Genomic DNA, 24,833 nt, shown 5'->3' with positions numbered 1-24,833 from the left:
GTAGGGGTCCGCTGTAGTGTTTATTCGCACGGTAGCTCGGCTGGAAGCGACGTCATGGTGATGACACTACGGGCCGCTGGTAATCATCAGCGGCGATGGGCGATAATAATTAGTTGGCCCCAGCAGACAACCTCCCCACCCGGTTCGACGGTGGTGGTCCGCATAAAGCGCGCTGATAGGGACGAGCGATGTTTGTCAGCCGCGCGAACAGTAAATAAAGCGTATCTTGCTGCCTTCCTGCCGGCTGCAATGGTCAATAATTTTAGTCATTTACTAAACACCAGATAATGCCGCCTCTGACGGTGGTTGGGTTGGGACTCTGGCGGCATCCTTTTACGTCTCGGGGGCGCAATCGTGTGATTGCAATTTGTGTTGAAATTCCCGCCTGTGAATATTGCAACGCATTTAAGTCTTTCATCTTACCGAAGATACCGTAACAGATTAAAGTGCAGTCTCCGGGTTAGTTTGGACGATTTTCTTGCCACTGTTTTGCATCTTGTTTTTGCCAGTATCTGGCCCGGCTTTCGGCGCACGGGGGGTACAGTTAATAGTTAGTGGTTCTGTTTGTTTTTCGAGACGGTACGCTCGGTAGTAATTAAGCCACAACGACGTGCGAATCGCGCCCCGGTTTACCGGTACTAATTTGCCCGTTACTTGCTCTCTCTCGTTTTAGGTGCCAATTATGAACCTGGCGGCTATGCGTTACAGGTACAGCAGCGCACCAACATGACGCAACGCGAGGGCATCCACAAGTTCGAGAATGAGCGCATCAAGACGCTCCAGGAGGAGCGGCTGCACATCCAGAAGAAAACGTTTACGAAATGGATGAACTCGTTCCTGGTCAAGGTAAGTGTTGGGGTCCAATCGAGGAGTTGCTGCGTACACAGCACCACACCCATCCACGCCCTTTCTGGGGAATGGTTGTCCTGGGCGAGTTTCAATGTCACGCCGGTTTGCACGGGCTCAACGATATGACCAACGCCCTGCCGAGCCCACGCCTCTCTGTACCCAACTTATCTTGCGAATCGCACCGACGGCGAATGATAGTCCTTTGGTAGGCCCAACGAAGACAGCTTTTTGCCGGCGAGTAAAAATCCATTAGCGATGGCACACAATGGTGGCGAAGGTGGCTCGGAAGTCGGGAAATTAGCACACAGCCGGTGGCGGGTGGTGCATTCCGCCGGTCCTCCGGTGTTGTGAAAATGGATGTGTTCATTTCCACACCGCGTTTATCACCTGCACACGGTCGGTCGGCCGGCCGGGTGTGCGCCATTGTTTGCCTCGTTAGATTTCGCGGTTCTACTCAGCAAGAAGAATCCATGACATCATGACAACACACCCCCCACTTCCCTGTGGGTCAGTGGGCCAGGCCACACGGGGGCCGTGCTAAACGTGCCTCGTCCTAGTGCCAAGAGTCGGCAAGGCGCACGTACGTACTCTACTCTACGGTCGCACGCTTCACTTGCGCGGCTCTCTTACTCCGCCTTGTCGAACATGGCCGTTTACGCTGTGAACGGCCTGACGGCGCTGGGTGTGTGGCGGTAGCGCAATAAAATACTAGACATTCATCAAAACACCGACCCCTGTAGGGTGTAGGTGTAGGCACACCCGCGGTTTTTATGGACTCCTTCGAGGTGCTTCGAGGTGTTTGAGTTGCATTTTAATGGTTTTCGAGCGATAAATAATATCGCGCTCGCTTTCGTGAGATCCCCTCGTAACGCTCTACTGTGACTACTCTGAAATAAAATGGACCAATTGCCCGTGGTTCGCTCGTGAAAGTCTCGGGTTCAAATCCCGCAAAGCACAGCCCGCGAGAGGTGGTTTTCAAAATAGAGGCCACGACGCGGCGCGGCGTTCTTACCTCTCTCTAATCAAACGGCGCGTGCTGGGTCTCCTGGCGGGCGGCTGCCTGCTAATGATGAATAAGGAATCTCTCCATCTGCCAATTCTCTCGCCCTATGGGCCGGGTGCTTGCGCCACCAGAGGTCGATTGCGAAGACACAAATCACACCAACAACCCAACAACGGTGCGCCAGGGAGGTGAAAGCCCCAAAAGCCCAGACCCCCGACACCTGCGGACCCCTCCAGTGTTGTGGTCTACCTGTGTTTTGGGCCACCATAAATCATGCCTAAAACAAGGTCCCTGCTGCTCTTGGTGGTTCTTCGCCCGCGGAACCCCCCCCTGGGAGATCATGTGCCGATAGCGCGTGAAGTTGTTGAGGAGGGTTTGAAATATTTGGTGAGAAAAACATGATCCCATTGTAGGCTCATTAGCATTAACAACCTTCGGTTGCTCGTTCGTTCGACCCCATCGCGCGGATTGGGATGGTTCGAAATTGATAACCGACCTGTGTTTGTCAACGAGACCCACCGATGTCCTCCTGCAAGAAGCTGTGTTTGTTTGCTGGAAAATATGAAACCCCGCACTACTAACGCCGCATTCATTCCTCCATCTCTTCCCCATTCCCAGGCCAAGATGGAGGTCGACGACCTGTTCATCGACCTGGCGGACGGTATCAAACTGCTGAAGCTGCTGGAAATCATCTCCGGCGAGAAGCTGGGCAAACCCAACAGTGGCCGCATGCGTGTACATAAAATAGAGAACGTGAACAAAAGTTTGGCCTTTCTGCACACGAAGGTAAGTGCGAAATGTTTTCGCGGCGCTGCTGACATACGTGGTCTTTTTAAAAAAATATCGCGTTTTTTTAATAATCCTACTAATAATAGTTACTTACTTTAAAGTAATCCCCATCAGCCCATATGTCCCATAACTTGCAAGTAATATTCCTTATTTACCGTTACATCCTGTGGGAAGAACTCATGATGCACCACGCGCTTCTGCAACCGAAGAAAATTGTAACACTTTGGTCGCAAAAACTTTTGAACAGACTTCGTACGTAAGTCATTTTTTTCTTCATTTTACTGCTCAGGAAATGGGATTAGTCGATCGCTTTTCCGATATTTTCACGCACGCCGCTTGAGTAGAGGCTTTGGAACCGTTACAGGGGTCTGACTTTGGCCCAAAACTTTTGCTTTCATAGCCGACCACCAGCGGCGCACTCTTCCGGTGGGTTGCGTGTTGTGCACGCCGCGTGTGCGTTACGAATCGATGAGCATGTGGAACGGCCGATCTATGAAACACTGCGCGCCGCGTATTAACGCGCACCATGATTCCGGCGTTGGCGAACGAAACCCCTGGTGATTAATTTCGCGCCATCGCCGAAAGTGAATTTTAGGCAATGCATGTCTCGTCGAACCACCACGTCACATTGTTGTCACTCGCGAGCACGCGCGGAATTTAATCTCAACCGGATACACGATACTGCGATGCAATGTTTATTATAACAATGGTCAATCGAGTGACTCCGGCTGCACCGTAATGAGTCATAGGTCGCTGTCACCACGGAAGCTTGTGAAATGCTTATCCTGGACCTATCGCAATGTAAAGACGGGCGGCGCCAGCTTATCGTCGTTGGCGCACTACTTTTGACCACTTGGGAAACAATTCCCAGCAGACCCCATATAGATAGATCCTTGCGAAAATGTAGGTCAAGCGTTGTCGTACGCACTAAGGTCAAGTGTGTTGCCCCTTATCAAGAGTACCCATTCAGCTCAGCTCATTCTAACGCTCCATCCACTCCTCGGGTGGCTAATTCGAGAGCCCTTTTGTTGTAGTGGATTCGATGCAAGACCGGATAACTCCTTCGGATTAACCCCAAATAGCGACAAGTATAGCACAACGACAACTGCAATCTGAGACTCAACTCCCCTAAGCTTCATTCAACAACATCTGTTCATGTAAATTCCCATCCGAAATGATTATCCAAATGATGTGAAATTTTGCTCTGCAACGAAGTTTCGAAGGTTCAACCCATTGGGAAAGAGAAATGAGCCACAGTCTATAACAAATTTCCGATCGATCGGCGAAGAACCGTTTAGTTCTTATCCGTGGACATAATCTAAAGCGAACAGTGACAATTCCCCGTCGATCCCCGACAACAGAGCATCGCGCGGTGCGAAGTGTTTGGGGAGGGGCCACGAGTTGACCTCGGACATTGTTACGGACCAGGAGTGCAAGCGATAGCGGGGCCGCCAATAGTCAGGCGAGCGTACACGCTCCCGTTTTATATTGTGGAAGGTGGTCACGTTTTAGACCAGATAGCTAACCCTTGAAGAGCCCGCTGAGTCAGGCCGCCGGCAGGTCACAGGTCCTGCCGGCGGCGGGGATTCCACGGTGAAACACGATGCCCTAGGTGCGGTTACCACCTCTCTCGTGGCCGTGCCACTCCGTTACTAGCATGATTCAGTTATGAATACTCAAGCGGGCTCGAGTGTGAAGCACATACTTGCTTGGCGCTGCTGCTGCTCACTCCGGCTTCTGTTACGTGGATTATGGGTGATAGATCACGTTCCGCGCGCGGCCTTCGGTGCTATTGTCTTCGGTGGAACCCTTCAGGGCGCTCCTGAATAATGTATCGATACTTCTAATCGCCCCATTGGGGCCGCGAGGAATGCAGAAGTGCACAGGCTACTACTAATATGCGCGGCCGGTGGCGAATCGAGGTTATGGAATTAGTTTTCGACCTCACAAACCGCATTAGTTCGCAATTGGCGGACTCTTCGCGGTTCCGCGGTGGTTAACGAAAGCACACAGGTGCCTTGGGCTCATCGGCAACTTCATGTTGGGTTTCCTGCGCCCTAATTGCCCGCCAGTTGATGAGGAGGGCCGACTTCGCTTTCGCTCGGCAACAGGTCCCCGGATAGAGTTGTTACCTAGTGCGCCATTAATCATGGCTGCTAATGTTTCCAAAGGAATCCGCACATGTAGTGTGTGGGCAGAGGGTGATGATTATCGCCAGCGCATCGTTCACGCTCTTCCGATCAGCCGTTCAGGTTTGAAGTCGGCCACGTGTTCGCTGGCTCACTCAACCACGCCGCCGATGCAATCGTGTGAAGGGGAAATTGTCGATGGGACACTTCCTTATGGTCGGTCGCACGAGTTACGGCTCAATTGCCGAAATTGCAAACCGGATGTGGGCCGTGGCCAAGTGGTCACATTTAGACTGTGGCCCGCTCTATTCCACTTCCTGGTCTTGCAAACACCGCGGGTCACGTGACGACGACGGGCGTAATACAATTATGCTGCGAAACCTGGGGTGGGCCGCGTGCACAGTAATTTTACAAAGAAAGGAATTAAGTAAGCTCCCCTGGAAAGCTCCATTGTGCGGGCGTACTGAATTTCTAAGCCCAGTGTCGCCGACCGCCGACCACCGGTTTGTGGCACAAAACCACAAACAGCAGCAAACCTCCGTGGCTTCCGTGGTGTCCCGGTCCAACGGTTCCCAAATGTGTTGCCGTAGCTTATGTTTGTCAACTTCGCAACGGCCCTCGTGGATTGTATTTAAGCCCTGGCGGCGGCCTGTTGTAGGCTTGGTGTCCGCACGCGAATATTGTCAAACGCTTTCGCCGGGCGTCGTGATTTGCATTTTATCCGGCCAAATTGAATTAGCAATTCGGGACAGCTCAGCAGTGGCGGCTCCGGCCCCGTCCGCGGTGGCATTCCTCCCGTGCCTGGCGCGCCGTGTCCATCGGTTCACCTCATTTCACCTCGTTACGAGAAATGCGTTTATGAATGTGCGATATGCATGGCGGCACGGCGCTGTCGTCGTAGCTCGGGCCTGTCGATGAATAACGGGCCTCCACCCCTCGGTTAGTTGGACCTGAAGCCAGCCTGACTTTTACTTTGTAGCCCTCTTCTCGCCCGGGTTTTATATCTCAATTTGGCCGCACAGTAAAACTCCTATAAACTCCACGTAACAATGCTCGATTTGTTTGAATCAGCACATTGGAACGCTTATACGGCCTGATTGGCGTTCTGATGACGTTAGGCTAAATTGAAACCTACTTTGCAGTAGTGGATACATTCTCGTATATGGCCTAAAGAAAGAACTAAAATTCCAAACTTAAAGAACTCAAGGATATTTACGCTGCATGGCTTTTAATATGCCTGATTTATGAGTCACTTAGTCCGGCGCCTGTCCGACGGAATGGCAACTTTATCTCAGCGTCTGTCTATTCGCGTTATCGCTCGACCTGAAACAACAAGTTGTATCAAGGATAGTGGGAATCTAAATCTAAACGTAAATAACGCCGGTGCGCGGTGCTTGTCTTCTGTGCTGAAGCATCTGCCGTCGTATAGTTTCACGAGTTACGGCAATGGAATAAACCCTCCAACTTGGAAATGGCGACTCTAGTGACCCTTTAGTCTATTAATCCTACGACGATGGTACGTGTAATAAAGTCTAGTAAAGGTGTCACTAATGTCCGATACAGGGAGAGTCAAGAAATTCTCTAGACACAAACATAACACAAAGTCTCTTCTTACTACTGTGGTTAAAAAATAACGGGAACGAGACTTGTGGAGACACCATCTTTGGTTAAACTTCCTCCTGATGTTTTTGCATCACATTCGTGATCATTTCGAAACTCACAAACTCGACGCATTTCGTTCCGCAATCACCCTGTTTGGCTAACTTAGCCCCTTTGCCTATTCGCTTAACTAAAGAGGCCGCTCCGTGGACACCTTTTACTGTCAATAGATCAGATAGAAGTCGAAACGAAGAATATGTTGAAGGCTATTCCATAAAAAGAACTTTTAGGACCGCTTCGAATATTGGAACAAATGTACTGGATTGGACTTGCTAAAAGAATTCACGTTCCAAGACAGATACAGGGTCATTGAAATGTACCACAAACCCATCAGGCTGAGTGCTCTTCTAACCGTCTCGTTAGCTATGGCTGCTAAGATTCGAAAATAGAATCCGCTAACCAATTGATCGACTGTTTAAAGCCTCACATTGGGCGCTCCAACACTTCAGATTATCGAACATTTGAATCAATCGGTAATGAAAAGATTAGCTTGTGAAATGATCGAAAAACGATAATTATGTATTTTCTGAAGAAAAAAAAACGTTCCACGGGTTTGAAAGTTGTTACACAAACAACAACGCACAGCAATCGGCAGTGGGAGTCCCCACTTAGCGGACCAAACGCACCTCGGAAACCCCAATTTGGTGTTCGAGTTCGAAAAACTGTGGTTCGACAAAAAGTGGCAATTTCTCACAGACCAGACCAGAACGGGCTGGCGGCGTGGCTCGCCACTCTTGGGCCCGCCTGCCTCATCTTTTCAATTAAAAAGCCGAACAGGTGATGTATGCGGTAAATTAGCTAACCGGCGCCGGCTCCGGCACCCGGCACCCGGCACCCGGCACGTCGGAGCCAGCCGCGGAGGTCCAGAGGCTGGGCCTTCCAGAAGATTGAAGCCTAATTCAATTAGACCGGGGCGCGAATAACATCCAGCGGCTGCAGTGGGGCTGTAGCGCAACTAACGAACAGGCTGTGGCCGCGGCAGCTTGTAGCGGAAACGAGGAACGAACAGACCGAAGAGGTTCTGTGAGGCCGCGCCGTGAGATCTAACGGGAGCGCTCTGGTCGACATGATGTCGGTCGGGTGAAGAAACAAATGGCCACGATTGGATCGATCATCAGCCCCAGCCACACAGGTTGTGTTGCGGCGGAAGATCCCACAGATCCCAAGTGTGGCGCAGCAGTAGCCGCCGTGGCCAACAGATTCGAAACAAAAAAAAAACAACTTCAAACCAAAGTGATTAGTTTTTCATTAGTATTCGCGCTCGACGGTTGGCGGTTTGCCGTTAGGAGAGAAATGGCGTCCCATTAAGCGGGTCCTAAGCCACGGTCCAAATGCGCGGTTCAATCAACATCAACAGCAGCAGCCAACGTAGAATAACAAGGCGCATCTTATTTTGCTTTTCTTTCCCCTTTCCGCCCCATCCACTGTAGGTTCGCCTGGAATCGATCGGTGCGGAAGACATCGTCGACCATAATCCCCGCCTCATTCTCGGCCTGATTTGGACCATCATTCTGCGCTTCCAGATTCAGGAGATCGAAATCGATGTGGTACGTATGAGCCGATACCATAAATAATGGTACCGACCACACGCGGCCGTTATGAGTCTTAGCTGCTCATAATCGATGAGCCTTAACTGGTCTGGTCGATTAACACTGTCCGATTCGTTGCAGGACGAGGAAAATGATTCGTCGGAGAAGAAATCCGCCAAAGACGCGCTGCTGCTGTGGTGCCAGCGAAAGACGCACGGGTACCAGCACGTGCACATTTCCGACTTCACCAACTCGTGGCGCTCGGGGCTCGGCTTCAACGCGCTGATCCACTCGCACCGGCCAGACCTGTTCGACTACGGCGGCCTGATGCCGGGCCGGAACATCGAGAACCTGAACCACGCGTTCGAGGTGGCGGAACGGGAGCTGGGCATCCCGCAGCTGCTGGACGCGGAGGACATCGACACGGCGCGCCCGGACGAGAAGTCGATCCTGACGTACGTCGCGTCGTACTACCACACGTTCGCGCGCATGAAGAGCGAGCAGAAGGGCGGCAAGCGGATCGCGAACATCGTCAACAAGCTGATGGACGCGGACAAGAAGAAGATGCAGTTCGAGCACCTGATCACCGACCTGCTGAGCTGGATCCGGGCGAAGACGGTCGCGCTGGAGAAGCGCCACTTCCCGAACTCGGTCGAGGGCATCCAGGGTGAGCTGCTGGCGTTCAAGGAGTACCGCACGGTCGAGAAGCCGCCCAAGTACAAGGAGCGCAGCGAGATCGAGGCGCTCTACTTCCACGTCAACACGCTGCTCAAGTCACTGAACCAGCCCCACTACACGCCCCAGGACGGCAAGATGATCAACGACATCGAAAAGGCCTGGCAGCGGCTGGAAAACGCCGAGCACAACCGGGAGGTGGCGCTGCGCGAAGAGCTGCTGCGGCAGGAGAAGCTCGAGCAGCTAAACTTCAAGTTCGAGAAGAAGTCGGTCCTTCGGGAGGGTTACCTGAACGAAATGATCCAGGTGCTGACGGATCCGCGGTACGGGCCGGCGCTGCGGCAAGTCGACGCGACGGTCAAGAAGCACGAGGCGATCTCGGCCGACATTCTGGCGCGGGCCGATCGGTTCAACGATCTGACCGACATGTGCACGGAGCTGGCCGGCGAGAACTACCACGGCAAGGAGCGGGTCAAGGAGCGCGAGACGGAGGTCATCACGAAGTGGAAGGAGCTGCTGGAGCTGCTGGAGAACCACAAGCAGAAGCTGGGCCAGATGAGTTCGCTGATGAATTTGCTGCGCGAAATCGAGGCCACGCTGACCACGATCCGGGCGCTACAGGGCCAGTTCGCGTCGGAGGACGTCGGTCCGCACCTGCTCGGGGTGGAGGAACTGCTGCAGGCGCACTCGCTGCTGGAGCTGCAGGTCACCACGCTGGGCGAAACGCAGCGGCGGTACGGGCGCCAGGGTGAGGCGTTCAAGCGGGGCGACTACAAGGACACGAGCCTGCTGGACGCGAAGCTGGCCGAGCTGGCCAAGCAGTACCGGGAGCTGCAGACGATGAGCGACGGTCGGCGGGCCCGGCTGGACGAGGCGCGCGACTTCTACCAGTTCGTGGAGGATCACGAGAACGAGGAGGGCTGGCTGGTGGACAAGCAGCGCATCTGCAAGGCGGGCATCACGGCCAAGGACCTGCGCGCGGTGATGTCGCTGCAGCAGAAACACAAGGCGCTCGAGGACGAGATGAAGGTGCGCAAACCAAAGTCCAGCCAGATCACGGAGGCGGGCCGCAAGCTGATCGGTGACGGCCACTCGCGCTCACCGGAGGTACAGGGTAAGATCGAGTCGCTGCAGGAACACTGGACGGCACTGGAGGACCTGGTGGAGCTGCGCAAGCGCCAACTGGAGGACGCGGCCGAAGCGTACCAGTACTATGCCGACGCGAACGAGGCCGACTCGTGGTTGAACGAGAAGATGGCGCTGGTCGCGTCGGACGACTTTGGCGTCGACGAACCGTCGGCCCAGGCGCTGCTGCAGCGGCACCGCGATCTGCAGGGCGAACTGAACGCGTACTCCGGCGACATACTGAACCTGAACCAGCAGGCCGAGAAGCTGATCCGGGCGGGCATCTGCACGCTCGAGCTGTCGGCCGCCGAACCGGAACCGGTGCCGGAAACGGAGCAGGAGGAGTGGGTCAACGAGACGCGCCTGGTGCCGAAGGAGGTGTGGGAAGAGGAGCCGGTGGAGCGGCTCGAGCACCGCACCGTCACGGAGAACAAGCTGCTGCCGCACGTCCAGGCCCTGTACCGGTTCGAGGGCCAAAACATGAAGGTGGCCAAGGGCGACGTGATGATCCTGCAGAACAAAAACAACGCCGACTGGTGGAACGTGCGCAAGCTGGACGGTCAGGAGGGCTTCGTGCCGGCGAACTACGTGAAGGAGATCGAACCCCGGCCGGTGCCGTGCCTGGTGCGCAAGGCGGAAAAGGTGAAGGCCCTGCAGAAGGTCAAGAAGACGATCCTGGTGAAGGAGGTCATCCAGGTGAAGCGCGTTCGGCCGGCCAAGGTGAGCCAGATGAAGCCGCTGGTGAAGCGACGCACCAAGGGCGAAGCGGCCGACGGCGGTGGCGGTGGGCTGGACAGTAACGACAGTGTCGATAAGCGCCAGAAGCACATCAACGGCACGTACGATCAGCTGCAGGATCTGGCCGAGCGCCGGCGGGCACTGCTCGAGGACTCGATCTGTCTGTTCCGGTTCTACCGGGAGTGCGACGATTTCGAGAAGTGGATCAAGGACAAGGAGAAGATGCTGCGCACCGAGGACCCCAAGGGAAGCGTCGAGACGGCCAAGCGGCAGTTCGAGACGTTCGTGAACGATCTGTCCGCCTCGTCGAAGCGGGTCGAGGCCATCGATTCGGACGTGGAGGACTTTGTGCGCCAGGGTCACTCGCAGCTCGACAAGGTGAAGGCCCGCCAGCGCCAGATACACCAGATGTGGGAGCACCTGAACTACCTGAAGGGCCAGAAGGAGAAGAACCTCGAGGGCGCTTCCAGTGTGGAACTGTTCTATCGGACGTGCGAGGAAGCGATCGATTGGATGAACGAGAAAATTACGCAGCTCGACACGGCCGAGGTGGGTCCGGACCTGAAGACGGTGCAGGCTCTGCAGCGGCGCCACGAGAACCTCGAGCGCGAACTGGCACCCGTCAAGGAGAAGGTGAGCCGCGTTAACCTGCTCGGCAACACGGTCAAGAACTCGTACCCGTCCGAGCGCGAAAACGTCGCCGAGAAGCAGCGCGACATACAGGACCTGTGGAAGAAGGTGCAGGAGAAGGCGAAGGAGCGCCGCTCGCGGCTCGAGAACGCGGTCGGGCAGCAGATCTTCAACAGCAGCACCCGGGCGCTGCTGAACTGGATCGCCGAAAGTAGCAACCAGCTGAACGCCGAAGAGACGGCCCGTGACGTCGAGACGGCCGAGAAGTTGCTGAAGAAACACAAGGACCTGGGCGACGACATTCGGGCACACGAGGACGAGTTCTCGCAGCTGGCCACACTCGGCCAGCAGATGCTGGACCGCAATCCGGCCCTCTCGGAAGACCCGGAGATTGCCAACAAACTGGCCAAGCTGGAGGCCGAACGGCAGCGGCTCAACGGAGCCTGGTTGGCGAAGGAGAAGAAGCTGCAGCAGTGCATCGAGCTGCAGATCTTTAACCGCGAGGCGGACAAAATCGATGCGACCACCAAGAGCCACGAGGCGTACCTGGAGTACGCCGACCTCGGTGGCTCGCTCGATGACGTCGAGGCCATCATGAAGCGCCACGTGGACTTTGAAAACTCGCTCGGGGCGCAAGACAAGATTCTGAAGAACTTCTCCGACGGGGCCGACAAGCTGATCCGCAACAAGCACTACGACGCGCCGTACATCGACGAGCGGCGGGCGCAGGTGTTGGCACGCCGCGAGCGGGTCAAGGGGCTGGCACAGAAGCGTCGCAATGCGCTGCAAGCGTCGAAGGACTTTCAAAAGTTCTCGGCCGACGTGGACGACCTCGGTATGTGGCTGGCCGACAAGACGAAAATCGCGGGTGACGAGAGCTACAAGGATCTCACCAACCTGCCGCGCAAGCTGCAAAAACACAAGGCGTTCGAGCGGGAACTGCGCTCCAACGAGGGCCAACTGCGGCTGGTCAACAAGGAGGGCGAATCGCTGATCAAAACCAACAACCGGGCGCCGGAGGTGAGCGCCATGCTGGCGGCCACCAACCAGAAGTGGAAGGACCTGGTGGCCATGTCGCTGGAGAAGGGCCGCCGGCTGGAGCAGGCGGCGTTGCAGCGCGAGCACAACCGCTACATCGAGGACTCGAAGAGCAAGTTCGACGAGCTGGATCACGCCCTGCAGAGCAAGCAGGTCGGGGCCGATCTGCGCAGCTGCAAGGACCTGATGAACAAGCACCAGGTGCTGGAGAACGATATCGCACTGTGGGAGCAGAAGGTGGCCGAACTCGTTACCACCGGCGAGGAGATGGCGCACGAGGGCCACTTCGATGCGAGCAACATCGAACAGGAGACGAAGAAGCTGCAGGCGCAGTTTGCGGGGCTCCGGAAGCCGGCCCTCCAGCGACGGGAGGCGCTCGACGAGAGCCTCCGGTTCCACAAGTTTGTGTTCGAGCTCGACACGGAGCTGCAGTGGATTAACGAGCACCTACCGGCGGCCAAGTCGGAGGTGATCGGCCAGAACCTGCACCAGGCGCAGAGTCTGTCGAAGAAGCACAAAAAGCTCGAGGCCGAAATCGAGGGCCACCAGCCGATGATCAACAAGGCGCTAACGTCGGCCGAGAACCTCATCAACCAGAGCCACCCGGAGAAGGCACGGGTACGCGAGCTGTGCGGTGCGCTCGAGCGGGCCTGGGCCGATCTGCAGGACCAAACGGCGGAACGTTCCCGGAAGCTGGAGCTATCGCTGAAAGCCCAACAGTACCTTTCGGAGGCGGCCGAAATCGAGACGTGGCTCGGCGAGCGTAACAATGTGCTCCGCTCGTCGGACTACGGGCGCGATCGCGACTCGGCCACCAAGCTGCTGACCAAGCACAAGGTGATCGAACTGGAACTCGACACCTACTCGGGCATCGTGTCGGAGATGGGGCACACCGCGTCGGCCATGATCGCTTCGAAGCACCCGGACAGCAAGGTGATCGCCACCAAGCAGCAGCTGATCGAGAAGATGCTGAAATCGTTACAGAAACTTGCCGGCCAGCGGCAGTTGCGGCTGATGGAGAGCCTCTATCGGCACGAATACTTTGTCGAGTCGGCCGAGCTGGAGCAGTGGATCAAGGAGCAGGAACAGGCCGTCAACTCGGAAGACTACGGGCACGACTACGAGCATTTGTTGGTAGGTTTGGCCGAGGTTAGTCGGTGGCTTGCTTATTGATGGTAAACGGTTGGGGTTTTGTTTTTTAGATCCTGCAAAACAAGTTCGATGACCTGAAGCACCGCATAGAGGTCGGAGCGGAGCGGTACAATCAGTGTGAGAACTTTGCCAAAAAGCTGATCGGCGGTGACAGTCCGTACGTGTCGGAGATCGAGAAACGCCAGGAGCTGCTGAGGTAAGCTACCGGAGTGCCAGTGGATGCCGCATGCCGCGGGTTGACAACATCTCGATTGGACCCGATTCCTATTGCTGTAAAGCTCCAAATCTCTAACGTTCGTTTCTTTCCCCGTACTTCCAAACGGTACTTCTGACGGTACCCATGTCTACCTATGTGCATGCCTCTTTTTCAACTGTTTTCTATCGTTCCTTCACTATCTTTCTCTCTTTCTCTCTGAATGCGTGTACCTTCCAAAAATCCCATTTGTAAATGAAATGCAAACCAATGAACCGCCATGGCAGATCCTTTTCGGAGGCGCAATTGGATGTCGTTGAACTGTACGACAACATACGGTAAATGATTCGATTCCCGTTCCTATCCTTCGATGTGCTTCTTACGTGACGTAACTGGGTTCCTTGTTTTCTCATGGGCCATAAACGCAACATTCGGGTTCTCATTCGCCAATTCATCCAATGTATGCTACTGCTACTTGGTGTACCTTAATACCTTGCTTACATTCTCAGTCATTAACACTTGTGGTGTCACTAAACGTTCGTGCCGATTGTCCACCATAACCTCTATTATTTGTCTAGATAGAGATTTAATTATTATTTCAATGTCAGTGTCAGTGGTTAGTCAATGAGGAGGAGCTTGTCGCCTTACTGTACCGAGTTTCTTGTGGTTTCCATAGCAACGCCTGGCAGCAGCTACTCGAGCAGTTGAGTGCGCGCGAGAAGAAACTTCATGCCGCCGGCGAAATTCATCGCTTCCACCGTGACGCTGCAGAGGCCCTGTTCCGTATTCAGGTAAGCGGATCGCCACACGGAACTCTCCCTCTCGGATCCTGCCGGGTGTTTACTAATGCTCTGCACTCTCTCTACCGCGAGCAGGATAAAAATGCTGCCTTATCGATCGAGCTGGGCAAGGATCTGAACTCGGCCCTGGCACTCGCTCGCAAGCACGAAGCGTTCGAGAACGAACTGGTACCGCTGGAGGCTCAGCTGCAGGTGCTGGTCGATGATTCGTTGCGTCTGCAGACCAAGTATCCGGGCGACAATGCGAAGGCCATCGCGGCCGAGCAGGAGAACGTGATCCAGGCGTGGAACGTGCTGAAGGAAAAGTCGGCCCTGCGCAACGATCAGCTGCACGCGAGCTGCGATCTGCAGCACTTCCTGACGCAGGTGCGCGACCTGATGTCGTGGGCGACGAACCTGCGCGCCGCCCTGCAGGCCGAGGAGCACGTAAGCGATGCGGCCGGCGCGACGGCGCTCAAGATTCAGCACGATGCGATCTACGGGGAGATCGAGGCGCGCGAGCAAACGTTCCGGGAGCTGAACGAGCTGAGCGATTCGATGGTCCAGACCGGTCACTATGCCGCGACGGAGGTGGAAGAGAAGTGTTCGGCGCTGCTGGACGAGCGGGCCAAGCTGCACTCGGCGTACAACAAGAAGAAGATACTGCTCGAGCAGAAGATCGATCTGTTCTGCTTCATGCGCGACGCCAAGGTGATCGACAACATTTCGAGCGGCCAGGAGGCGACACTGTCGAGCCTCGACTTTGGCATTACCGTGGAGGTGGTGCAGGATCAGGTGAAGCGCCACGAGGCGTTCGAGAAGCTGATTCAGACGCAGGACGAAAAGGTGGCCATCCTGCAGGACCACGGCCGCAAGCTGGTGGAGCAGAACCACTACGACAGCGAGAACATTCGGCGGCGGTTGCGCGAGATCGTCGAGCGGCGGCAAAAGGTGAAGGACCTGTGTGCGAGGCGCCGGCAGAAGCTGGCCAATGCGCTGCTGTACGCGCAGTTCATCCGCGACTGTGCCGAGGCCGGGGCGTGGATTAACGAGAAGCAGAAGAAGCTGGAAGCGGACGCACACAGTTACGCCGGGGCCGGAAACATGGAGGATAAGGTGAAACGGCTGAAGAAGCTGCAGGCGTTCGATGCGGAGGTGAACGCGAACGAGGGGCGCATCCGGGAGGTGCGCGACAAGGGCGAGCAGCTGATTGGCAAGAAGCACGAGTGTGCGGGCGAAATCCAGGACGAGCTGGTCAAGCTGATGCAATCGTGGAACGTGCTGTTGAACGAGTTGGCGTCGAGAAGCCGCGGGCTGAAGGAGGCCCAGGACATTCTGGAGTTCAACACGCACCTGGATAAGCTCGAGGCGTGGATCCGCGACAAGGAGATGATGATCCACGCCGGCGATACGGGCCGCGATCTCGAGCACTGCAACGCGCTGCGCCGCAAGCTGGACGATGTGGACAGCGACATGCGGGTCGACGATCAGCGCATCAAGAACATCAACCAGCTGGCCGATAAGCTGGTGAGCCAGGATCAGGTCGAGGGCAAGAACGTGCAGCAGCGCAGGGAGAACTTTAACAGCAAGTGGAAGTCGCTGCAGGGGGCACTGTCGCGGTACCGCGAGCTGTTGGCCGGTGCGTACGAGATCCACGTGTTCAATCGCGACGTGGACGATACGGCGGAGCGGATCGCGGAGAAGATGCTGGCGATGAGCGCGGAGGATACGGGGCGCGATCTGAGTGCGGTCGAAGCGCTGAAGCGCAAACAGGAAGCGATCGAACGCGACATGACGGCGGTGGAGCAGAAGATTCGTGAACACGAGATGGCGGCGGCCACTCTGGCGGACAAGTATCCGGACAATGCGATCAACATTGTGGAGAAGCTGGACGAACTGAAACGGCACTGGGAGGAGCTGCAGGGGGCGAGTGTACGGCGTGCGGAAACACTCGGCCAGGGCTACACGGCACACAAGTTTACGGCCGACGTACGCGAGCTGGAGCTGTGGGCGAACGATATGATCAAGAAGATGGATTCGGCCGCAGCGCCGGCCACGATTGCCGACTGCAAGGCACAGATCGAGCTGCACCACGAGCGGAAGGCCGAGATCGATGGGCGGGATCGCATTTTCCGTGACCTGCAGGAGCACGGCGAGCGGCTGGTGGGTGAGCATCGGGATCGGGCCACCAGGAACGAGCACGTCGAGCGGGCGCTGCGCAACCTGGAGGACCTGAACAAGCATCTGCACGACTCGTGGAAGGGACGCAACCGGGGCCTGAAGGAAGCGCACCAGCTGCAGCTGTTCAAGGAGCAGGCGGACCAGATCGTCGAGTGGCTGACGAACAAGGAAGCGTTCCTGAACAACGACGATCTGGGCGAATCGTTTACGGCCGTCGAGGCGCTGATCAAGAAGCACGAAGCGTTCGAGAAGCTGCTGCACTCGAACCGGATCGGCGAGCTGGAGCGGTTCGCGGACGAGATACTGGCCGAGAGCCCGTTCGAGGCGGACGTGATCAAGCAGCGGCTGTGCGGGGTGATCAACCGCAAGGAGAAGCTGCTCGCCTCGGCCGCGGCCCGCAAGCAGAAGCTACAGGAAAGCCTGCAGCTGCAGCAGTTCCTGCGCGCCCTGTACGAGGTCGAGAAGTGGATCAACCAGAAGCTGCAGATCGCGCTGGACGAGAACTACCGCGAGCCGAGCAACCTGCAGAGCAAAATCCAGAAGCACGCCGCGTTCGATGCGGAACTGAGCGCCAACTCGGGCCGCGTGACCGCCATCATCGAGGGGGGCGAGTCGCTAATCAACGCCGAACACTACGCCAGCGCGCTGGTGCAGGAGCAGCTCGACATCGTCGAGAGCGAGTGGCACAAGCTGCGGGACGCGTCGCGCGAGAAGAAGGAACGGCTGGCGGAGGCCTACGAGGCGCTGCTGTTCCAGCGGAGCCTGGAGGATTTCAACAGCTGGATGGACGAGGTCGAAAGCCAGCTCTCGTCGGAGGACTATGGGCGCGACCTGGCCTCGGTAAACAATCTGCTCAAGAAGCACGACATGCTCGAGGCGGACGTAGCGCACCACGCGGACACGGCCGAACAGGTGAAGGCGACCGACGCGAAGATGCTGGCGTCCGATCACTTCCTGAAGGAGGAGCTCCACGAGGACGCCATGCTGACGGTGAAGCGCTACCACTCGCTCCACGAACCGATGACGATCCGGCGCGACAATCTCGAAGACTCGCTGCAGCTGCACCAGTTCTTGCGCGACGCCGAAGACGAGCTGCTGTGGCTGAGCGAGAAGGAGCCACAGGCGGCCTCCAAGGATCTCGGCAGCAGCCTGACGGCGGTGCAGAGCCTGCAGAAGAAGCACCAGGCGCTCGAGGCGGAAGTGTTGATCCGAGAGCCACCCATCTCGGCGCTGGTGCAGCGGGGCCAGCAGATGATTCGCGACAACCACTACGCGGTGGAGCAGATCGAGCGCCAGTGTGGTCTGCTGCAGAGCAAGCTCGTTAACCTGCGCAACCTCAGCAACGTGCGCCGGCTGCGGCTGCTCGATGCCGTCGAAAGCCAGCAGTTCTACGCGGAGGCGAACGAGGCCGAGTTTTGGTTGCGTGAGAAGAAGCCGATCATTTCGTCGCACGACTACGGCAAGGACGAGGACTCGGTGGGCTCGCTCCAGAAGAAGCTGGACGGGCTGCAGCGCGAACTCGGTGCATTCCGGCCGACGGTGGAGAAGATCGAGAAGCTTGCCGGGGGCTTGCAGGAACGCGGTCACTTCGATAGCGAGAAGATCCGGACGAAGAATGACAAGATCCTGTACCAATACAGCGAGCTGAACCGGTTGGCGACCGAGCGGGAGAAGAAGCTGGCCGAGATGAAGCAGCTGTACGAGTTTGTGCGCGAGATCGACGATCTGCAGGAGTGGATCGAGGTGCAAATGACGACGGCCGGTTCGGAGGAGTACGGCACGGACGTGGAGCACGTCGAGCAGCTGGCGGTGCAGTTCGAATCGTTCGTTTCGAACCTCAACTCGAACGAGGCGCGCGTCATGGCGTGCATTGCGCGCGGCGAAGCCCTGCTGAACGAGGGCAACCCGAACCGGGACACGATCAAGGCGAAGCGGGACGAAACGCGCCAGCTGTGGGACGAACTGAAGGACCTGGTCGTCGCGCGCCAGGAAGCCCTGGCCGGTGCACGGCAGGTGCACGTGTTCGACCGGACCGCCGATGAGACGATCGCGTGGATCAACGAAAAGATCTCGGCCGTGCTGTCCGAGGACTACGGGCACGATCTCGAGACGATCCAGTCGCTGGTGCGATCGCACGAAGCGTACGAGGCGGAACTGGTCGCGATCCGGGAGCAGCTCGAGTCGGTGGTGAACGAGGCGCAGAAGCTCGGCGACACGTACCCCGACGCCAAGGAGCACATCGAGGTGAAGCGGGACGAAACGATCGAGGTGTGGTCGGAGCTGAAGGAGAAAACGGTGCAGCGTAAGGAGAAGCTGGTGCAGGCCGAGCAGCTGCAGGCGTACTTCGACGAGTACCGCGATTTGATGGCGTGGATCAACGAAATGCTGGCCAAGATCACGGCCCCCGATCTGGCGAAGGATGTTGCGGGCGCCGAGGTGCTAATCGGCAAGATCAAGGAGCACCGCACGGAGGTGGACGCACGGAACGAAGCGTTCGAGGTGTTCGATCGCACCGGCCGCAAGCTGATCCGCGATGGCCACTTCCTCGCGAACGAGGTGCAGGAGCGGATCGCGGTGCTCGAGCAGCGGAAACGCCTGCTGGACACGACCATCGGGCAGCGGGCCGAGATGTACGAGCTCAACCTGGACACGCAGCGCTTCCTGAAGGAGGCCGAGGACATGGAGGGCTGGATCATTGGCCGGCAGGTGCAGCTGAAGGAGGCCAAGCTCGGCGATTCCATCGCCCAGGTCGAGGATCTGCTGCGGAAGCACGAGGATTTCGAGAAAACGGTCGCCGCCCAGGAGGAGAAGGTACTGGCCCTGAGGCGAATCACGCTGCTGGAGCAAAAGTTCAAGCGCCAGCTCGAGGCCGAACATGCGGCCCGCATCGCCGAGAAGGAGCGCATCGAGCGGGAACGGCACGAGGCGCTCAAACAGAAGGAAGTGCAGCGCATCACGGAGGAACGGCGCCGGCGCGAACCGGGAGCCGCCACCGGAATCAATGGCTACAACGAGGGAATGCTAAACACGTCAACGGGTTCGGCCACGGCCAGCTCTGGCCAGCCAGTGGCCGTCGCTCGGAACGACCCGTCCAGCGCCGCCAGTCCGCTAGCCGCTTCGGCCAGCAGCACGGCCCTCGGCGGCGGAGCCACCGGGAACGATCAGAACAGTTCGGTGCAAAAATCAAACTCCTTCGCCACTATGCTCCAGGAACGGTTGCGCCGTGGCTCGGACAGCAACATCAAGCGCGCGGAAAGCATGAAGATGGGTCTGAAACCCGTCAAGCGTGCTCCGTCGTTCACGACCCGCCGGCGAGCGCAGAGCTTCCGCAAGAACCAGCGGGCGGGCACGGGCGGCTCCGATGCGGACAGTTCGCTGCTGCCGCCGGTCGAAGTGCAGGGTGTGCTGGAGCGTAAGCACGAGCTCCAGTCCGGTGGCAAGAAGGCACCGGTGCGCTCGTGGAAACCCTTCTACACCGTCCTGTGCGGCCAGCTGCTGTGCTTCTTCAAGGACGCGGAAGACTTTGCGATGCAGAAGGCGGCCACCGCACCGGTCAACATACTGAACGCCCGCTGCGAACGGGCCGAGGACTACACGAAGAAGAAGAACGTCTTCCGGCTGGTGCTGCTCGATGGCTCCGAGTTCCTGTTTATGACCCACTCGAAGGAATCGCTCAGCGAGTGGGTGAACAAAATCGCCTTCCACGCGGCCCTACCGCCGAACCTGCAGCTCATGAGCTACGACGAGTCGGTCAAGGTGGGTTTAAGGCCCTCGGTGGGGGGCAAAACTCGTCCATGTGAGCCGCGATAGATTCATCCTCGCGATCTCTCTCTCTCACAGCAAAACAACAGTGCACCGGATATGAAAACGATCAGCTCGACCCAATCACCGACGCCGGAGCGTAGCGATGCCGCTTCGTCGATCAGTTCGCGAACGTCGTCGCCGGACAGTCAGCGGCGTGATTCGCGCACATCGCTCAACAGTGCCAAATCGGGGTCCGGTAGCACCGGCAGCAGCTACCACACACCGCAGACCAACTTCCTGCAGAAGCAGAAGGAGCTTCGCGAGCTGGAAGTGCAGGTGAGTCAGATCTTGTCCGTTAGTCGCGATCGTCGCGATCGCCGTTTGTTTGAAGCTTTTTAAACTAATCGGCCTACGGGGCATCTGTTGCAGCAACAGCGCCTGTCCGCGCAGCATCCACCCAGCCAAGCGCTACCGCCGCCGCCACCAACATCACCCGGTCCGATGCAGCCGGAAGTGTACGGACTGGCCGACAAGCCACCGATCCCACCGCGCGGTGTACCGCCGCCGGTGCCGCAGCGCCAGTCGAGCACCGAGAACGTGCTGAACAACAACGGTGCCGCCGTTCAAATGCGCTCCAAAACGGGCGCCACCGGTAGTCCAAACGGAAGTGGTCAGTCAGCAATTGGCTTGCGAGAGAAAGAGAGCACCGTTAACCCGCCGTTTTTTTTCTGCCTCCCCTTTAGACTACGACAATGGCAACTTCACCAACCGACCATATTCGCTGCAGCCGGGCACTACGTTTAACAGCGGCAAGTCCGCCAATCCGCCGCAGTCGCAGCTGGCATCACAGAATGGTAACGGCAGTGGCGAAGAAGTGTGGCTACGCCACAGTGACATTCGCTCATCAGGTAAGTGGCCGTGAGAGGGTATGGCTCCGCGCAGCGCAGCAGCTTCCGAAGCGTAGTAGACTTCCTGTGGCCACAGACTGCTCGTGCTTCGTGCAGTTGTGGTGTTCGCGCTTGCTCCTCTGAGTTCCTAGCTAAACGTAGCATCAGAAAGTGGCTCTCGCGGGAGTCTTTGGAAAGAGGCGGCCAATGCTCGTTATTCTAATTGTTCCGTCGCACACACACACACGATTATTGTTGTCCCGCAAATACCACCTTTATATGTTTTGACGCTCACCGCGGCCAGGGGTTTAAATGTTGTTGGGTAACGTAACTTGTGTATGTTCTGTGTCTCCCACCCATCCGACGGTGTTCCGACGATCCCGTAGAATATCCTCCACCACCGCTTCCAGCAACGTCGCCACCTCTGAGTACCTTCACCTCGCTCAAGCCACCATCTGGCTACCAGCAGCAGCAGCAGCAACAACAGCAACATCAACACTATCAGCATCCCGTCAGCCATCATCATCATCATCACCATCATCCGCAGCAGCACCAACAGCAGAAGCAACAAATCGATCAGTTCATAAGGCGAGAGCAGCAAACGAACAATGTTGCCACTGCTGCTCCTACAAACCATCGGCAAGCGGGCAGCACCGGGGGTTCGCGAGATGCCGGAAACGGGGCCACCTCACGGACCACCTGGCACCATCAGCTACCGGCGGCGGCGGCGGCGGTAGCAGCGCCCACCGGAAACAGTGGAGCGAACGGCGGAGCCAAGAGTGAGCACTTCGCCTATCATAACAATGGCAACCCGATGGCCCAGGCGCCACCGGCCGCCAGCAACAGTAACACCTTTGGCAACAGCATCAACCTGGACGGTTATAGCACCGGTACAGCCGCTCTTTCCATCAAACGCCTTTTCTGTTAACGCCTCCGTGGCTGTTTGGCGGTCTTTTAGCGTGTGTCCTTTTGTGTTCCTACCTCCTACCGACCCTGTGGTGGTCACTTTAACCACCCCTACCCTCTCTCGTTTGCTTTGCCCGGCGTTGCCATCCTGTGTTGTGTCTAGTTGCAATGTCTACTAATCTCTCGGTGGTGGCTGGGACGACGCAGCTTCAGGTGCTCGCGGTTACTATGGTTACTGGGTGCAGTGTCGGTCTCAGTAGTCGTAGTCTAACGTCCTTCGGAGGATGGTATGAAACTTATCGCAATGGGGGTCTACCTTTTCCCCTTATGGTCAGTCATTTAGACCAACTAACCCCAAATGATTGGCGCTCACTTTTAATGTTAACAATTTGTATCTATGTATAAACAGTAGTGGAGTTGTGTCGTAATTTTGAACTCACGTGTTTATTGGCAGTTAACATTTAAATTGTAAAGTTGTTACTCTTACTTTCATCGTAATTGGCCGTGGTCGTAGGATAAGCATTGGTTTGTTAGATTCTAATCCACGGTGCTTCACATTGGAGGTGCTTTTTGGTGGTTCCATCTTCTTGTTCTAAATATTCCCGTGATTAATTTTCATTCTCTCCCGCCCCAATCGTCCCCCTTATCCATCGTCTGTTTTAGGCTGGGGTCAATCGAGATTCGATGCTTCGCGACCGACATCCCTACCGCCACCGGGTGCGGTCTCGACGATCGGTGGTGCTGGTCAGGACTTTGCCCAGTTCGGCGGATCCGGCAGCACGGCTGGATCGGGCAGCGGTGGCCGCCATCAGTCGGCGGAAAGCTCCAGCGAAAGCGAGGCCAGCTTCATCAAGGGCGGCACCGGAAAGGATGCGGCCGGCAAGGACAAGAAGGGCGTGTTTAGAATATTTTCAAAGAAGAAGTCGAAAAATTCCAGTTAATAAGACGTTAGTAAAGGTTCGTCGAAAGGGGGTTTTAGTGCGCGAACTGCGAGCGGTCTTGTTTTTTTTTTTAATTTACATTTTACATAATAACACTACGATAAGTACATGTATAGTATGTTATTCTGATTTTGCTTTCGTTTTATATAAAGTATGTTTTTTTTGTACGCGCATTTTGTTGATACGAGCACCGGTTAGATAACCTTTTTGGCAGGGACGGGCAAATTCCGAAGGCATGCGAGCAGCAGCGTGTTAGGCAGCTTTTTACGATTTTGTTCCATAATCTCGTCGCGTTTACTTTTTACCTTGCTTTGGTTTCACTTTTGCGTGTTTTATATTGTGTAAGAAGAGTAAAGCGTGTTTCTCCGTCTTCAACAGAGTGGAAGGCCGCGCAAGAACATAGTGTTACATATTCGATGTAGTTTCGGTACGATCCGGCCCCCGAGCGCGGATGGCGAAATAGTTTCTAGTGGCACGCAAGAAATCCTAGGTTTAGTTGAGTAGCGTTAAGTGTCCTTATTTTTGCATGTATTGTTTAGTAGAACGTTGGCGAGAATGTAATGGAAAGATAATAAATACCACCATTTGTACATGTACTTCTTTGTGTTTTCTTTGAAAAGAAGAATTATTGAGGAATATAATCCCCGACAAACAGCTATTTACAGTCCGTATTAAATCCGACAACTATTCCCGATTTTTTCCCATGCTTTTGCGACTCCAAAATCGGCCCCGAAGTAACAGGGTCGAAGGAACCACCAGTAGGTAGCTCCAAAGCCTTCTAAACGGCAAACTGAAATAAAAAATACAACTCATTGATGGTTAATTTCCTCGGTTTTATTCATCTTTTTTGAGTGCACATTGACTGAATTCCGATATAACAATGGAACAGTTTTCTGCGTCACTCGTGATAATGCTTCTTTCAATATACAAAATCCAAAGGGTACAAAAATGCTGCGGCCGGCGTTCCGCGCTACGCCAAAACAGAGTGCGCTCCTACGCCTCATCGTCCGTGCAGAACTCCTTCCACCGTGAATCGGTCGCATCGGACATATCACAGTCGAGCCAACCCTTCCGCTCTAGATACGGCGTGCACTGGACCGGTATCTTGAGGAAGCGACGCACTTTTGCCCGAAACTGACGCCACGTTTCCTGCTCGTAGTTGCGCCGATCCTTTGCCATCGCGTTGTAATCGAACCCATACCGATCGACCATCATCGTGATCTGACGTACTTGCGGCCGCGGAAGCCGGAACCGGATACCCGAAAACTCTTTCGCATCTTCCTCCAGCTGGTCGGCCACATGTTGTTTCCGCGCCGGCCGTTTCGTTTTCTTCTCGTTCTCGGTTGGTACCACTTCGCTGGTTTCTTCACTGAGTGCCGCTTCCATCTGCTTCATCATCCGCTTGGCGTTCGGGATCGGTAAAACTCGGTTCACGTCATACGCCAGTCCCATTTCGCGAATGTTCCGGGCCGGCACTTTGTTCGGTTCGTACTGCTTGCGGATCTCGGGACTGCGGAGCGAACGAGGGGACAAAATAAGTCAATCAATGATCAGTAAAGGACCCTCGTTGTTTGATCGTGTAGAGCTTACCATTTAACCTTGCCATTGCGACGATCTTTAGCGTTCAGTCGTTTCCGATTGCGGCTGTAGTCGTATTTTTGGTTTTTCTTCGTCTTTCTCAGTCTGCGCACCATTGTTAAGCGGGAGAAAACCAATCGAATGAACAAACTTTGCACGATTTGTTTACAAAAACCGTGTTTCGATCCGCACGTGTTGACGGCCAATTTTGATCTACGCTGACGTAACGCCAATCGTAACGCCCGCCGTTCAACAAGGTAGCTATACCTTGGGAAAACATTGCATTTGACACTCGATGTGTCAGATGT

General features: G+C 56.0%; 2 protein-coding genes across 2 annotated transcripts; one reads left to right on the top strand and one right to left on the bottom strand.

The window, feature by feature from the left end:
* The first annotated feature begins 726 nt into the window (after positions 1–726).
* Positions 727–23,537, top strand: LOC128274110 (spectrin beta chain, non-erythrocytic 1). The gene is made up of 12 exons (XM_053012199.1): positions 727–846; positions 2,471–2,638; positions 7,860–7,976; positions 8,100–13,298; positions 13,367–13,512; positions 14,186–14,300; positions 14,385–20,225; positions 20,310–20,549; positions 20,643–20,883; positions 20,957–21,121; positions 21,487–21,879; positions 22,670–23,537. Exons 1-12 carry the CDS (start codon positions 727–729, stop codon positions 22,945–22,947), a joined length of 13,023 nt encoding a protein of 4,340 aa, XP_052868159.1. The 3' UTR covers positions 22,948–23,537.
* A 243-nt stretch (positions 23,538–23,780) lies between these two features.
* On the bottom strand, positions 23,781–24,712 carry LOC128273006 (nucleolar protein 16). Its single transcript, XM_053010908.1, has 2 exons — positions 24,538–24,712; positions 23,781–24,457 (listed from the first exon to the last, which is right to left on the bottom strand). Exons 1-2 carry the CDS (start codon positions 24,639–24,641, stop codon positions 23,941–23,943), a joined length of 621 nt encoding a protein of 206 aa, XP_052866868.1. The 5' UTR covers positions 24,642–24,712; the 3' UTR covers positions 23,781–23,940.
* Positions 24,713–24,833: the final 121 nt, after the last annotated feature.

This window comes from Anopheles cruzii, chromosome 3, assembly GCF_943734635.1.
Source record: "Anopheles cruzii chromosome 3, idAnoCruzAS_RS32_06, whole genome shotgun sequence".
Lineage (NCBI taxonomy): Eukaryota > Metazoa > Arthropoda > Insecta > Diptera > Culicidae > Anopheles > Anopheles cruzii.
This window is presented reverse-complemented; position numbering and strand designations above follow the sequence as displayed.

What these genes read in the sequence shown, in the direction of transcription:
- LOC128273006 (XM_053010908.1), bottom strand. Translation starts at nt 24,641, where the DNA reads ATGGTGCGCAGACTGAGAAAGACGAAGAAAAACCAAAAATACGACTAC. An exon ending in CGCAATGGCAAGGTTAAATG is followed by an intron (nt 24,458 to 24,537) that starts GTAAGCTCTACA and finishes TTCGCTCCGCAG; the next exon opens with TCCCGAGATCCGCAAGCAGT.
- LOC128274110 (XM_053012199.1), top strand. Translation starts at nt 727, where the DNA reads ATGACGCAACGCGAGGGCATCCACAAGTTCGAGAATGAGCGCATCAAG. An exon ending in GCTACGACGAGTCGGTCAAG is followed by an intron (nt 20,226 to 20,309) that starts GTGGGTTTAAGG and finishes TCTCTCTCACAG; the next exon opens with CAAAACAACAGTGCACCGGA. An exon ending in AGCGAACGGCGGAGCCAAGA is followed by an intron (nt 21,880 to 22,669) that starts GTGAGCACTTCG and finishes CGTCTGTTTTAG; the next exon opens with GCTGGGGTCAATCGAGATTC.